General features: G+C 40.0%; 1 protein-coding gene across 1 annotated transcript in view; it reads right to left on the reverse strand.

The window, feature by feature from the left end:
• Positions 1 to 15,724, reverse strand: part of GRIP1 (glutamate receptor interacting protein 1) — a 230,696-nt gene that overhangs the window by 81,073 nt on the left and 133,899 nt on the right. The window contains exons 13-14 of the mRNA XM_078146166.1: positions 1,994 to 2,063; positions 38 to 183 (exon numbers count right to left, since the gene is read on the reverse strand). Coding sequence (XP_078002292.1) covers positions 38 to 183; positions 1,994 to 2,063 — 216 coding nt within the window. The remainder of the gene's footprint in view (positions 1 to 37; positions 184 to 1,993; positions 2,064 to 15,724) is intronic.

The raw sequence follows: 15,724 nt of genomic DNA on the forward strand, positions 1-15,724 counted from the left end.
TACAAAAAGCAACTCTAATTAAGTTTATGAGCAATACCGGAGTTATCTTCATCTTTACGGATTTTGAGCTTCACAAGTTCCTCACACTGCTGGAGAATCTGAACTGCATCTTCCATGGAGCAGTTGTCCAGTCGGATGTTATCAATGGCCAGCAGTTTGTCCCCAAGTTCTAGGGTCCCAGTTCTATTAAAGGAATGGAAACACACGAAGAATTAGTACCACTTAAGTGGGCTGTTTAAAGTATCATCAAACATGATCCAGATTTTGAAGGAAAACAATTCTTCAATTTAAAAAAAATATTTTCTTTACAATCATCTTTTGGGTTTTGTTTTGTTTTGTTTTACTGATTTTGGGATGACAGCCATGACATTTAGCTATCAGGTATTAAAAATATTAAATTTATTACTCCCTCCAATAAACAGGGAACTAATTGATTTAGGCATTAGACAGACTGTACTCAGGGGAAGACCTCAAATGCCACCTTCTGCATTTGGCCTTTCCTTGTTTCCCTTCAGTCATTTGAATATTCCTTTTTAAGGTTACTTTCATTTTATTCGGTTTTGATTATGAATGTACCTGCTTGGATAAAGCCCACTGGGATTCAAATGGAGTTATTCCACCATGCCTTAAGCCCAAAGTACTCTGGCTCTCACAGATTGGACAACAATAGGTCCCAGCCTAAGCCTCACTTGGTCATTGATTGGGTTTTGATGGCTCAGAATGAGTATAAATAGAAATCATTTCTGTTTTAGCCAGAAATCCTGAGGGTCTTCCCCTCCCAGACTGGTTTTTTTTTTGGGGGGGGGTGTAGGTAAAAGAGGCCATTTCTTGCCTCATTTCTTACCTAGCCTTCGTCACTGAATGGGCATTGACTCAGATAAACTGAGACCTGGGAAAGACCTTAAAAAGGCCAAGGTCTCCCACTGCATCCAGGGCCATCTCCAGCCCTCCTGATCTATATCTTGACCCTTGCTCCAGACATGGCTCTAGAGGACAGAATGAGGCTGGTGACTTTGCACAGCCCTGCCTCACTTTAAATCCAATTCACTTGCCAGTTAAGTCATCCCCTTCCCAATGTCTTTGGTCTTATTCCAGAACAAAGGACAAACAACAATAACTTGCTAATCCACATGTGATCTCTTTCCAATCCTCTAGGTTTGTAAGCTCCTGGAGGGAATCAGTTGATTTCTTATTTTCCCCTTCCTCTGTATCCGCAGTGCTTGGCACATCACAAGAACTTGTACAATGCTTACTGATTGACTGACAGTTCTCATTCGACAGTAGAAAGACATAATGGAAGGGGTGCATTCTGCATTGGTTAACAAATACTTTGCAGCTTTACTTCTGCACGTGGTATCTCTTGTCAATCTTCAGGTGTAGGAGGAAGAATTGGGGGAAGACTCAGAAAAGTGAAATATGGAAGTAGTGTCTAATGACTTTACTAGTAATTTGTTTGATATGGAGGCAATCAGGGTTAAGTGACTTGCCCAGAGTCACACAGCTGGTAGGTGTCTGAGGCCACATTTGAACTCAGGTTTTCTTGACTCCAACCCCGGTGCTCTATTCATTGTGCCACCTCACTGCCCTTTTACTAGTGATTTGTGACTGGGAAGTCTTGGTTACTTCCAACTATGCTCAATGAATCATGTGCATTTCTGGGATGGAGTGACAAGGGGGCTTATGGCCTGCAGAACAAGGGTTACCTAGGGGTTGGAAATACCTGTAATGTCCCAAGTCTGAGATAAGCATTTTAGGGAACCACTTTTTTTTTTTTTGCTCCTACCCCTGACTTGGCTGTGATTTCCAACTGACACACCCTTTGTGCTCAGAACACAGGCTTGGGCATCTATCATTGGGTCTCACCTCAGGTTTGGTGGGGTCTCTGTGCCAACCAGAGCTTGTCTGAAAGGTTCAGTCTGCCTGAGCCAGGGAGGAAAGAACCTAGCGTGGGGCTGGGCTTTTCTGTCATGCAATTATCTGTCCATTGTCTCACCTGTGAGCCACGCTCCCTCTCTTGATATCTGAGATAACAAGGGGATCTCCTGGTTTTCTGCTCGCCGGTGCTAGAAAGAGAAAGACAGAAAAAAATTACTGATATTTTAAATTGATTTTACACATAAAACTATATTCCTTTGCCTATTTTAAAAAAAAGTACTGTTTAGTTTGACAGTATAACAGTAAATCCTGATTATAACTCTATAGTGATAAAGCTCTTAACATGCCCTAGTAAGTGAATATTTAGTTTCACCGATAGCAATATTTTGTCCCCACCTGGCTGTATTTGGACACACACTGGTGTTATCATCATCATTCAGAGTTACAAAGAAAGCTATTTAGTCTCATTTATAATGGTTGAGCTCAGTATTCTGTTGTTTCAGTCACTGAAATCACATCGATAACAACAGCAGAGATAATTTACATTTATACGGTGCCTCAAAGTGGCAAAAGTCACTATATATGGTATTTCATTCATATGCTAAGTGTCATAAGAGTTACCTCCCCTAAATGCTATAAAATGAAGGAGAGATCCACTCTAGCTGGGCAGGGGAAGGAAGGGAATAGGATCAGAGAAGTCTCTGCAGGGAAGGTCATATCTGAGATGGATTTTGAGAGATGGGCAAAATTTAAATAGATAGAGGTTGGGGGTGGGATGGTATATTCCAGGTATATGGATTATTCTTAGTTTCTAGCAAAGAGTGAGGCAGAGAGGAGAGGGAGATGGCCTTAGATTCAGGAAGACATCAGTTGACATATTGTCTGTGTGACCTTGGGCAACTCTCGTGACACTGGAAGTTATAGGAAAAGCACCAATATGTTTTGTTAGGGGGAGGGTATTACCAGGGGGTTCCCTATACCAGTGAAATCATAATGTGGCCTCTATCTCTTTTCTTCCTACTAAGTGTAAAAAAGAAATCCCCACCATAATAATGAGTGAAGAATTTAATTCCTCCCTGAAGCAGTCTTGCATAATTCTTTTATGCTATGAATGACCAATTTTCATGACTTTCATTCTTACCCTATTTCAACACTGCCTCTTTTTCTAGGCATAGGTCATTCAAATCAAAATATAACTCATGTATCATGAGCAGACGTGCTTTCTTAGAATCTGCCAATATGTTTACAAAACATTTTGCCAAGATATATAACTGCCACACAATAATCAATACCTTTTCAAAAAAAATTTATGTTCCATTGACCTGGCCTCTGATCAAAACCAATAGTGAAGGAAAAACAGTAAGGCCCGACTCTGTGACCTTTCTAACCAAGGGAAGCATCCCCAGAGTCTTTTTAGAAGTCGGTGCATTTATGAACGCAAGCGACAGCTGGGCTTGCATCCTAGCAAGTGTGTGCTCAGTTCCCCTGGGAAATTACAGGGACACCTGTGGCTTAGCACTGAAAGACTTGTGTTTCGAGAAAAGAAAATTCATGCTTTTGTTGACCCCTGGTCAGGAAGAGCTGCTGACTCAGAGGGCCTTAGGAAAGGAGTAGCTCTGGCCTCTGTCCATCTCTTCCTTAACTAGGGTAATACCTGCCCAAACTTGCATGCTATATTTCTGGCACGGTGCTATATAGAGTCATTCACCTGAAACTTATAGTCTCATGGGGTGGAGGGAAATAAGGGAAATACACAAATTACCAAAATACAAGGTAGAATGAATAAAAATCAGTGAAAAACAATAATAGTTAGCCTTTGTATAGTACTTTATAGGTTTGAAAATCACTTTACAAATAATATATCATTTTATCATCACAACAACCCTGGGAGATAGGTACTATTATTATCCTCATTTTATCAAAGAGGAAACTGAGGCAGATAAAGGGTAAAGTGACTTGGTCAGGGCCACACAGCCAAGAAGTATCTAAGGTCAAATCTAAACTCGGGTCTTTCTGACACCAGGCTTGACACTCTATCCACTGTACCATCTACGCACTAGGGAGCGTTAGAAGGAGGTATGAAAAATCTTACTGTTGGAGACTCAGGGAAGATTTCATTAAGGAAATAGCCCCTGAGATGGGATATTAAGGACAGTTAGGAAGAGGAAATAATATACACACTCAGTTGGGTATAGAAATCTACCTGACCCTACAAGAAAGTAGGAGAGAGAGGCACAGCTAGGTGGTGCAGTGGATAGAGTACTGGCCCTGAAGTCAGGAGGAACTGAGTTCAAATTTGACCTCAGATACTTGACACTTACTAGCTGTGTGACTCTGGGCAAGTCACTTAACCCAAAGTGCCTTGACAAAAAAAAAAGTAGGAGAAGAAGGGGAGAAAAGAAGGGAAGGTGAACTGGGGGAGGTAAGAGTCAGAAGCAAAACACTTTCGAGGAAGGACAGGGTGAGAGAGAGAATAGCATAAACAGTAGGGAAATAGGATGGAGAGAAATAACAGCAATTATAACTGTGAAAAAATAAATCAAGGACGGTAGGATTTAAACAGGTAGAAGTCTGAAAGAAGGGCATTCAAGGTAGGGAACAGAATCAGCAAAGGTGTGGAGGTGGGAATGCACAGAACATATTATGGGGAAGTTTGACTTAAACATTAGAATGTAGGAACAATTCAATTCGATTCAATTCACTAAGTTTAAATTTGTTAAGGGCAGTTAGGTGGTGCAGTGGATAGAATGCCAAGTCAGGAAGATTCATCTTCGAGAGTTCAAATCCCTCCTCAGACACTTACTAGCTGTGTGACCCTGGGCAAATCATTTAACTCTGCTTGCCTCAGTTTCCTCCTCTGAAAAACGAGCTGGAGAAGGAGGCAGCAAATCATTCCAGTATCTTTGCCAAGAAAATCCCAAACAAAGAGTCGGACACGACTAAAACAATTGAACAACAATAAATTTAAATTCACTGAATATTTGTTAAGCACCAGGAAGAAGGCGGGAGATTAAGCTTAGAAGATAGGCTGGCAATATATTATGAAGGATTTTCAATGCCAGGGTAAGGAATTTGGACTTTATCCTGTAAGTAAGGGGAGATGATGGAGTTTTTTGATCAAGGGAGGCACCCAAGCAGAGCCATGTTTTAACAAGATTAATCTTGACAGCACGTTAAGGATGGACTGGAGCAGGAAAAACTGGAAGCAAGGAAATAATGTAGACTGCAGTAATCTAGGCAAGAGGCAATAAGGTCCTGGGCTAAGATGATGGCAGTGAGAATGGAAAAGGGAGGAGAAACTGATTGAACAGAGAATTTTCTGTGTGGAGAAGGACTCCCTCACTAACAGAGATTACTATGAAAACCTAACTAAAAATGAATAAAAGATAAGACAGGGTTTCTTGAATCATTTTGAGGTCAGATACTCAGTTTCCTTTAGGTCTGAAATAACTTTTTACTAGAAAGTCAATCGATTTTTGTATGGCAACCCAAATGTGCCTTGTGTGGGGACCCAGGGAGAAGCCAGAGGATGAAATGAGAGAAATGGGCATCAGTGACTGAAAACTGTCCAAAAGCCTACCCCATGAAATCTATGTTATACCAAATGTGGCCATGTTGTAGGCCTACAGGCAGCTGAAAATCACTCACAACCTTCAGTTGATTTTAACCGTTTTACTACTTAGCACAACAGGGAAACATCCAGAGGAATTATAACAATAAACCAAAAGGGGATTTTACCAGTTGTAGAGGTTTTATTAGCTAATCTCACTCCTCTATGCATATTCTAGGAATTAGGCCTTAATCTTTCTTAGTCATTTCTTTCTTTTCCCTGACCTTGCCCCTTCTTTCTCAGTTGTCCTAAGCCCATTCTTCTTCGGGTTGAACGCTAGGGCAAGCTCTTTTGTTGTTGTTCAGTCATTTTTAGTTGTGTCTGACTCTTCAAGACCCTATTGGGGGTTTTCTTGGAGAGATACCAGAATGGTTTGCCATTTTCTTCTCCACCTCATTTTATAGATGAGGAAACTGAGGCAAACAGGGTTAATTGACTTGTCCAGGGTCACACAGCTAGTAAGTGTCTGAGGAGGGTTTTGAACTCAAGAAGATGAATCTTCCTAACTCCAGGCATGGTGCTCTACGCACTATAGCACCACCTAGCTGCCCTAAGCCCTAGGTTTCTAGCTCATCTGGATTCACATAATTTGATGAAACTGCTAGAGGTTAAATCTGCCCGTCTAGAAACTTCTTTCCTCTGTAGTAGCTCAACTCAACTCCTCATTCACACACATGCCACTTAGATTGGATAATCTACTGCCGAATGTTGATGTTTCAACCTTCAGAGCATCATTCCCTTTTCTCCACCTGCAGAGCTGCCAAGTTAATGCAAGCCTTCATCACTCATGCCTGGATCACTGCAATAGCCTTCTGGTTGGTCTCCACACCTCAAAGCACTGCCCACTCCAATCCATCAGCTGCCAGTGATTTTCCCAAAAAGCAAGTCTGATAACCTCACTGCACTCCACTAATTGGCAGCTTCCTATTACCTCCAGGATCAAATATAGCTCTGTTTCGCTTCTAAGGTCTATCCCAATCTGGCTTCTTCCTACCTTTCCTGCCTCCTTACTCATTACTCCTTTCTATGTAACCTACAATCTAGTGACACTAGCTTTCACGCTGTCCTACTATGCGACACTCCCTCTGACTCTGCCTGTTCACTGTCTGCCCTCCATGTCTCTAGGCAATGCTCTCCCTCTTCACCTTAGTTTCCTGGTTTCCTTCAAACCTCAGCTCAAATCTCACCTTAAGTAGGAAGCCTTTTCTGGTCTCCCCCCAACCCCAATCGCTGGTGTGTTCCCTCTGGGATTGCCTTTCATTTACGCTGTAAATGTTTTGTCTATGATTTTTTTTTTTTGTATGCTGTCTCCCTTATTAGAATGTGAGCTCCTTGAGGGGAAGGACCATATTTTTACCTTTTTTTTGTATCCCCAATGCTTAGCCCTATGCCTTTCATAAAGCTTAATAAGTAACTGAAGACTGAGTAACTCTCAAGGCATTGGAGATCCCAGGTGGTAGAGCAAGTACCTTCTTTGCTAATCCAGATGAGTCTTTCTCCTGGATATTGGAAATGCAAGGAATTTACTGTTACCTTGCTACCCTAGACAAGACGTTCTTAACTCATGAGTCATTCAGTCAATAAACATGGTTGTGGTTGGTTCTTTGTTTAGTAAGAGGACCAGTGACATCATGAGGTGATGAGTTATGTGGACTTGTGAATGAATTGGATTTAAGTGAGACAGAGTTGCACAAAGTTGGCAGCCTCATTCTCTCTTCCAGAATCATCAAAGTCCAGTGGCAAGACAAGTCAAGAGGACTGGGCTAGGACGCAGTGGATGACCTTGGAATCTTCAATGTCTGACCAAGCTCTAAGAGCTCCTCAGTGTCTGCTTGAACCTTCATTGGAACAAATGGTTCTCATCCGACAATTCCACCAGGGGAAGTCTTCACACGCTTGGGGGTAGACATCCCTTTAGCTCAAAGGCAAGTTTGAGGTCTGTGTGTTTACAACCTGGTTTAGCCCATCTGTTAAGACAGTTTTACTGGAATGTGTCTCCTGTGCATACTACAGCTTCTTGGAGCCACAGAGAGTTGGATGAAAGGTAGACACCAAAGGTAGAAAAGCAACCCTGAAAAGGTCTCAGCAAACCTTCACACCAGAGGTTCTAGTTAGTCCTCACCTACTGTGTGCTAAGCCTGGGGGATACAAACAAAAACAAAGATAGTAACTGCCCTCCAGGAACTCACAAATTAATGGAAACTTGTTCTGTTTTTCAAAAATATTTTGAAACCTGCATTATAATGTAATTGGTTTCCAATCCTAAGAATTTTATTTTTTTGCATTTAAAAACATTATTCTGAGACAGCCAAAGAGGTCCATGACTCAAAAAAGCTAAAGAACCCTAGACTTTTTTACCATGGATATACAGGAGCCCTGTCCTTGGTCTCTGGCTCTTTGGATGAGAAAGACCATTCCTCTCCTGGCCTCCAAAGATTACTCTTTGTGCTTAAGGCATCTTGCATCATTCACAAATTCTCTCACTCTCTGTTCCCTTCTTCTCTTTCTCTCTCCCTTCCCTACTCCCTCCTATAGAATGAAAGGAGCAACATCTTCATATTAAATATAGAAATACTAGGTTTTTCAGAAAAAAAATCAGCATATGATATAAAAAAATTATAGATTTTGAGCTGGAAGGGATCTTAGAGGACGTGGAATCCAAACCCTTCATTTTGCAGATGATAAAACTAAAATCTAGAGAAAGGATGTGATGTGATGTGTCTTGACTAGGGTTATACAGGAATGGTAAAGTCAGGATTCAAACCTAGGGCCTCTGATTGAAAATCCCAAGCCCTTTCTCCTAAATCAGTAAGGTTTTCCTGAACCTATGAAATTCATATAATACATAATGAAGTTTCTGTTTTCCAAGGTATATGGTTCAAGGAGTTGGAAGAAATTATCTAAGTTATATAGATCATTTAGCCATTTAGCTTTGATTGGATTATAATCACATACATATGTGTGTGTGTGTGGTGTGTGTATATATGTATGTATGTACACACACATGTATATATATATATATATACACACACACACAAACACATATACACACACTCACACATACATACATTTCTCTCCCTCCTCTTCCTTGTTCTTTTCCCTCTCTCATAGATGACAAGTGAATTTAATTGCCTTCAGATGGAGTTATGGGCATAGGTTTTGCTATAAAGTTAGCAAAAATGGCAACAATTTTCCTTCTCTTAAAATATAAGGGGGTGGGGAAAGAATTATAGATTTGTTTAGTCCTTATCAGCAAAACAGTTTTATGACTATATCACAAAACAGTTCAGTTAATTCTACAAATAAGCCCCCAAAGTAAAAGCCACATCTATAAACTTGTTAAAACAGAAAACACTGCATCTTTATCTTATTTATTCAGCATCTGGGGAGATGGTTCATTCCTCTTTATGTAGAGCTAAACTCTCAGAGAGATATGCTCATAAAAGTCACAGGATGCAGGAAGTTCTCAGGAAAAAAAATATTGTTAGATGGTTTGATGCAGCTTTTAGCTTGTCACTGGAAAGAGAGAATCTATATTCAATTTCTCTAACCATCTAGTACAGGTCAGAGGCACACGGAGATCTGAGTGAATTCAAAAGGACATGTGGAAGAAGAAGTGAAATTGGTATCTGACTGGAGAAAGCATTAGTCAAACCAGAATGTGCTCTCTCAACATCTACCTGGCATACTGTCTTTGTCCTGGTAGGCCATTTCACTTTCCTAAAAAAAAAAACAAACCCAAACCTATAACGCTATAATAAATCACTTCGTATTATAGCAGTAACATCAATAAAAAGGAATGTCTGATGCTAATGTGCTATAAACGCCTCATCTGGAACTTAAGAAAATTAACCTAAAACTGCTCACCACATTCAAAATCACAGTGACTCATTTCCGAGTTAATTAGGTATGGCAGAGTGAGCAGTAAACCAAGTGTGAAATGCTTTAATGAGGTGTTTCTCAGAGACAAGAGCTTCCCTTCTGAAATACAGAAAAAGTTTTGGTAAGGGGAAAGAGTTAAATAACCACGACTGTGTATTCGGAGGATATGAAAACTCAATAGGAGTGTTTGTTCTACTTTTCTGTGGCCCCATTTCCAATAGAAACATGATCCAGAAGTTTCTTTTCTTCTCCTCCTGTGTCAAATTCACAAAACCTAATTGATTAGGAAATAGAAATTTTACTGAATAACAAGAAAATCAAACAGCACGAATGCAGTTGGCCTTTCCCTGTAGAGTTTAAAGATTTATAATGTTATCTCCAGGCTAACATCAAATAAAGGCTCATATATGGGACAGATATTCTGCGCACTCATTATGTATGCATTGGTTGATGTCTGTTCAATATCTGTCTGTGTTACTGTAGTCTCTGTTAGATGGTAAACTCTAGTATTCAATACTTGGAGAGCATTGCATGCGGAAACATGCTTTGGGTAAAGCATGAAAATGAACTCTTATCAAGTTCAAGATCAAATTCTGATTCTTCACTGCCAAAATATGAATGCTACTCAAGAGAAAATATAAATTTATAGTGACAATAATTAATCGAAGTGGAGCCAAAATGTGAAAACTGCCAAAGAGCCACTCATTTAGCAAATAAACCTATGATCGCTGCTATTTATCCTGCTATGGTATGATATACTTTAGCACTATGCCCAGCGTCCATTCTAATTCAGCACTAGAAAAGATTTGGGATTTTATCAGTATGTAATGTTCCTTGGACAGAGAGAAAAATCATCTTTTCCATGCCTTAATAAAAGATACTTCAAGAATAGCTGCTGCTCCTTTTCTTCTTTTCCCTGTGCCCACCCCCAGTCATCACCTGGCAGGTAACCAACCTTCTGGAGATAAGACTCTGCACAATTAGCTAAGCTTGTCCTTGGACAACAAACTGCCTATCACTGGGCCCATACCTGAAATGTTTCCGTCCTGGGAGGCCCTACCAGACATTGTGCTCCACTGACAGGACCCAGGTTCTTTTCCAACATCATAATGAAGCATTTAATAGAGAGAGAATTATCTTACTGTTGGTTAAAATAAAAGTGCATATTAAGAGGCTCCTAAGAGTGCTAATTTATTTTTCATCCATACCTCATTCTAGCTATTTGGAAATAGGGATATACTACTAAACTCTCCTCTCCCCCTCAACCCAGTAAAACAAACTGGTCTCAGAAAAGAAGGTATCCAGGAAACGTATGACAAGGTTAAGGTGGTGGTCGAGAGGATTATTAATACAATGGCGACTTCTTACTTCAAAATTGACCTGTTTGTTAGAAGGGATATCACCCCCAATGATCACTGAATATGGCTTAAAGTTTAAAGTTCAGAAGGCACCATTTTGTCTCCAATACACAGGACAGGTTACAGAGAAAGGAATCTAATTATATATATGAGCTGACCAGAAATTGTAGAAAGGTCATAGGGAAAACACACAGAGGACTTCTGTTCTTTCTCTTACTTTCTCCTTCGAGCCTGGAAATATCCCTCTGCTTCCTCTGAACTCCTTCCTTCCTGGTGGGCTGAGAAGTTTCTTGATGCAGTTCCATCCCTTTTGCTATGGTTTCCTGTTGGGCTAACACTCCTCCCTCCCCCCATATGATAGTTTTTGGTGTCTCTGCCAGGACATTGGTGGAACAGGGCATGCCTGCCTCCCTCCTTCTCTCCCTGGCTCTCTGTCAGTGTATGTGCGCATACACAAACATGTATATACACATGTGCACACATACATGCATACACACAAATAAACACATGTGCATATGTATATATATGTGTACACACGTGTATGTATGTGTATACACATACGTATACACCAGGGGTGGGGAATCTGCGGCCTCAAGGCTGAATGTGGCCTTCTAGGTCCTCAGGTGTGGCCTTTTGACCGAGTCCAAGTTTTACAGAACAAATCCTTTTATTAAGGGGATTTGTTCTCTGAAGTTTAGATTCACTCAAAGGTCTGCACTTGAGGACCTAGAGGATATACACATATGTATAAACATATATGCACACATAGATTTAGATAGCTATAAAAAGATACAGATTTTTTTTCTTTTCACTTTCATTTTCTTTTCATTCTTGCATCTGAGATTTAGAGCTAGTAGGCCATGTGACTCCATGTGAAATAAGCCAAAATATCCCCTAACTTAGATTATTAAAAAAGTACTGATTTTTAATAAACCCAATTTAAATTAATTTGAATGTTTATATGTGTATCTTTAGAGTTATAATTAAGAACTTACAGTCTCAATTTGTAGAAGTCATTTTTGACAGTTACATGTTTCTACTGAGTCAGTCAAATCAAGAAACGTTTATTAAATAAGTACTTTCTACATGTCAGGCACTGTGCCAATAAGCATAGGAATGAAAAGAGAGACAAAAAGCAGTCTCTGTCCTCAAGAAGCTCAGTCTGACAGAGCAGAGGACATTTTTTTTTCAATTTCAACCAGATGAAATATTCTTGTTTATTAAGTTCTAAGAAAAAACAGCTTCTCTTGATGACTCTATCCTAGTTTTCACACCATGTCCCTCCCCTCCTTTGCTGCCATTCTTTTTTTTTTTAAGATTCATTAATTTATTTATTTTTACTTTTCAAAGAGCGGACGACATTTAAATAGCTACATATAAACATGACATACACAGGATAAACTGGAGAAAACTGAAGAGAAGACATTAGCATTAAAGGAGCCTGGGAAAGGCTTTTTGAAAAAAGGTGGGATTTTATCAGGGATCTGAAGCAAGCCAGAGACCCAGGAGACAGAAATGAGGAGAGAGAGAATTCCAGGTATGGGGGACGCCAGAGAAAACACATGGAGTCAGAAGATGGAATGGTTCCTGCATGGAACAGCAAGGGCCAGGGTCACTGGACCATAGGGATTTCGTTCAAAGTCCATTCACCAGTAAGCAAGTCCTCATTAACTTCTCCAACCTCTGCAAACACCCAGTGGAAAGTTGTGTTTATTGCTCTACTCAATGACCCCAATAACTGCTGGCTTGGAAACAGCACTCAAATGAGCTGTCCCTGAGACACTGTTCATAATGCCATGCTTACGCTCCTTGGTTTATTATCAATATCATGACTAACACCATCATGAATAATAGTCCAACCTGGCTAATCTCTCACTACTTCCCTTGGCACCCCCCCCACTCCAGCTAAACTGGGGCCAGCCTTCATTGTCTGAATATGACTCATTCTTTTAGTCCCAATGCTTGGCTTCCTCTGTGATGTCCTTCTCCCCATATCTGCCTATTGAAATCCTGCCTGTTAGAGTAATGGCTGGAGGAAACAGTGGAGCTGGAACCAGAGGCATTGCATTGTGTATATCAATATTGGCCTTGGGTAGGAGTGGGGAACCCGTGGCTTCGAGGCCACATGGGGCCTTCTAGGTCCTTGGGTTTGGTCTTTTGAGTCCAAATTTTGCAGAACGAATCCTTTTATTAAGAAGATTTGTTCTGTGAAGTTTGGATTCAGTCAGAGGGCTGCACTTGAGGACCTAGAGGGCCCCACCTTTGATCTAGAGGATAGCATGACAGCTACAGAAAAGAGCGCTAATTGTTGATTAGTGGATCATTAGCAGATGGAAACCTTGGTGCTTTCAGGCAGGTTTGGCTGTTTGTAGGGTGAGGGTCAGAGCCAGTAAATTTTCTAAGGCTGAGGAAGGGCTAGGCTGCCTGGTCCCAGGTGATATTTAACCTTATCTTGCTGAGGCCAAGGCCTTCACACCACTTCCCAGTGGTCTCCTCACCATGCTCTTCAGCCACCATCTTCAACTTCTTCCCACCAAAATCTTGAACTCCAGCCCTCTGTCCCCTGGTTAGGGGAGCACTGAGCTCTTGCTTTGTCTTGGTGAGACCCGTGGCTCCAGGCCACTTCTCAGCCACTCCTCACTCTACCCCCACACAGGACTCCCACCCCACTTTCAACTCCTTCCCAGATTTCTTCTACATACTATCTTTTCCCACTAGAATATAAGGTGCCTGAGGACAGGAATTGTTGTACTTCCTTGTATCTATATCCCCAGTGCTTATCACTGTGCCTGGCACATGGTAATAAATGCTTTTCTATTTTATCTAATCTGTAAATCTAACTAATCTATCCCAGCTATTTAATCTCTCTTTTCTTCCATCTAATCTATTCTATAACTAATATGGTCTATCTATCTAACCTATCATATCTAATCTTTATCTGATTTATTCTATCTAATCTAATTTCTATCTAATCTATCCTATCTAATCTCCATTTAATCTATTCTATCTAATCTATCTAATCTCTATTTTATCTATCCTATCTATTTAATCTCTAAACTATCCTATCTATCTGATTTTAGCTATTATTTATTAGCTATTATATTTATCTAATCTAATCTTATCTAATTAATTCCATCTATTATCCTATCTAATGATATTCAATCTATTTTATTTATCTAATTTCTATCCAAGCTATTCTAATCTATTCCATGTATCTAATCTAATTTCATATATCTAATCTATTCCAGCTATTATCCTATGATCTAATCAATATTCAATCTAGCTCATGTATTAATCTAATTTCTATCCAAGCTATCCTGATCTATTCCATTTTTCTAATCTAATCTTATCTAATTTGTTCCATCTATTATCCTATCTAATCAATATTCAATCTGTCTTATTTATCTAATTTCTATCCAAGCTATTCTAATCTATTCCATCTATCTAATCTGATTTTATCTATCTAATCATTCCATCTATTATCCTATATAGTCAATATTCAATCTATCTTATTTATCTAATCTCTATTCAAATTATTCTAATCTATTCCATCTATCTAATCTAATCTATGTAATCTATTCTATCATCCTATTTACCTAATCACTATTTAATCTATCCTATTTATTTATCTAATCTCCATCTAAGCTATTTTATCTAATCTCTCTCTCTCTCATGCACATGCACACACACAGCTATCTATTAATCTTCTAATATATCTAGCTAGCTTTCCTTCCTTCCTTCATGGGAAGTTCAGCTGATGACTGTATGTCTGTGAACTCTCTGCCTGCCCATCCACAGTGAGACAGATGGAAGAGAAGCATGTTATATTTCTGTCTTCCCTGGAATCTCACTTCCTGTGGCTATATTTCCCACTTTTTCAAGGAATCAGTCTCTGCTCCGGGTGAGTTTGAAATGATAAGACACATTCAGAGATCACCCTGGTTAAATTTCTGATATAATGACAGCTCTAAAATTCCACCTTATTCTTCCTTAAGTGTATGTTTGGGACCCCAAGACATAACGATTCCCCTAGCATCAAGTACATAAAGTTACCCAAGACAGTGGATCTAGGGGAGTTGCACATGGTGGTAGCCAAGGAGTATTTGGGTTCCTATGGCTGAGGCCATCTCACCCCACTAGGCCATCAGAGTTTTTTCCCAAGAAAGAACTATCTAGGCATACCCAAGAGGTACCTAAAGCCTCCACTGAGGTGGTGGTGGGGGGAGGGTCTTAATGAACCTGGGGTCTATGGATAGATTCAAGAGATCCATAAACTTGGATGGAAAAAAATGACATCTTTATTTTCACTAAGAAATTGAGCACTTCCTTCAATTATGAATGTAAGCAACAGACATTCTGAGAAGGGACCCAAAGCTTCATTGGATTGACAAAGGGATTCATAAGGCAAAAATGATTAACAGCCTTTTGCAGTAAGGCTATGGTCACCTCTCTCAAGGAGAAGAGAGAGGGAATCTAGGTCATTCAGTAAATATTAAGGCAGACATGGGAACAGAAAGGGAATTACGAACAACAACAACCCCAAACCTACATTATTAGAACCCAAGAGCAAGTGTGGCTAGCCATCCTGCACACATCTTTGAGACTCTCAGATTTTTCAAAGCTAGAAGGACCTTTGGCAGCCATATAGTTTAACCCATGACTGGAAAAAAAAATCTCTATTACAACATACTAGCAAGGCCTACTCTTGCTTAAAACTAACAATGAGGGGAAACCCAGTACTTTCAAGTCAACCCATTCCATTTGGGGCCAAACCTAACAGTCAGGAAGTTTGTCCTGACATCAACTGAAAAAACAAACAAACAAACCAACCCGTTCAAACTAAAAGTAGATCCATCTAACCGAAGGACAGATCTTACTAGCTCTAACTAAAAGTATATCCAAGTACATAAGTCTTTTGGGGTTTTTGAGAGTAAATACTAAAGCCTGTTTCCTATCTCTCAGTAACTGAACTCTGACATATGAAACCTGCATATCCACT

The sequence above is a fragment of the Phascolarctos cinereus genome, unplaced genomic scaffold (genome assembly GCF_003287225.1).
Source record: "Phascolarctos cinereus isolate Bilbo 61053 unplaced genomic scaffold, phaCin_HiC Scaffold_1;HRSCAF=81, whole genome shotgun sequence".
In the NCBI taxonomy this organism is placed as follows: Eukaryota; Metazoa; Chordata; class Mammalia; order Diprotodontia; family Phascolarctidae; genus Phascolarctos; species Phascolarctos cinereus.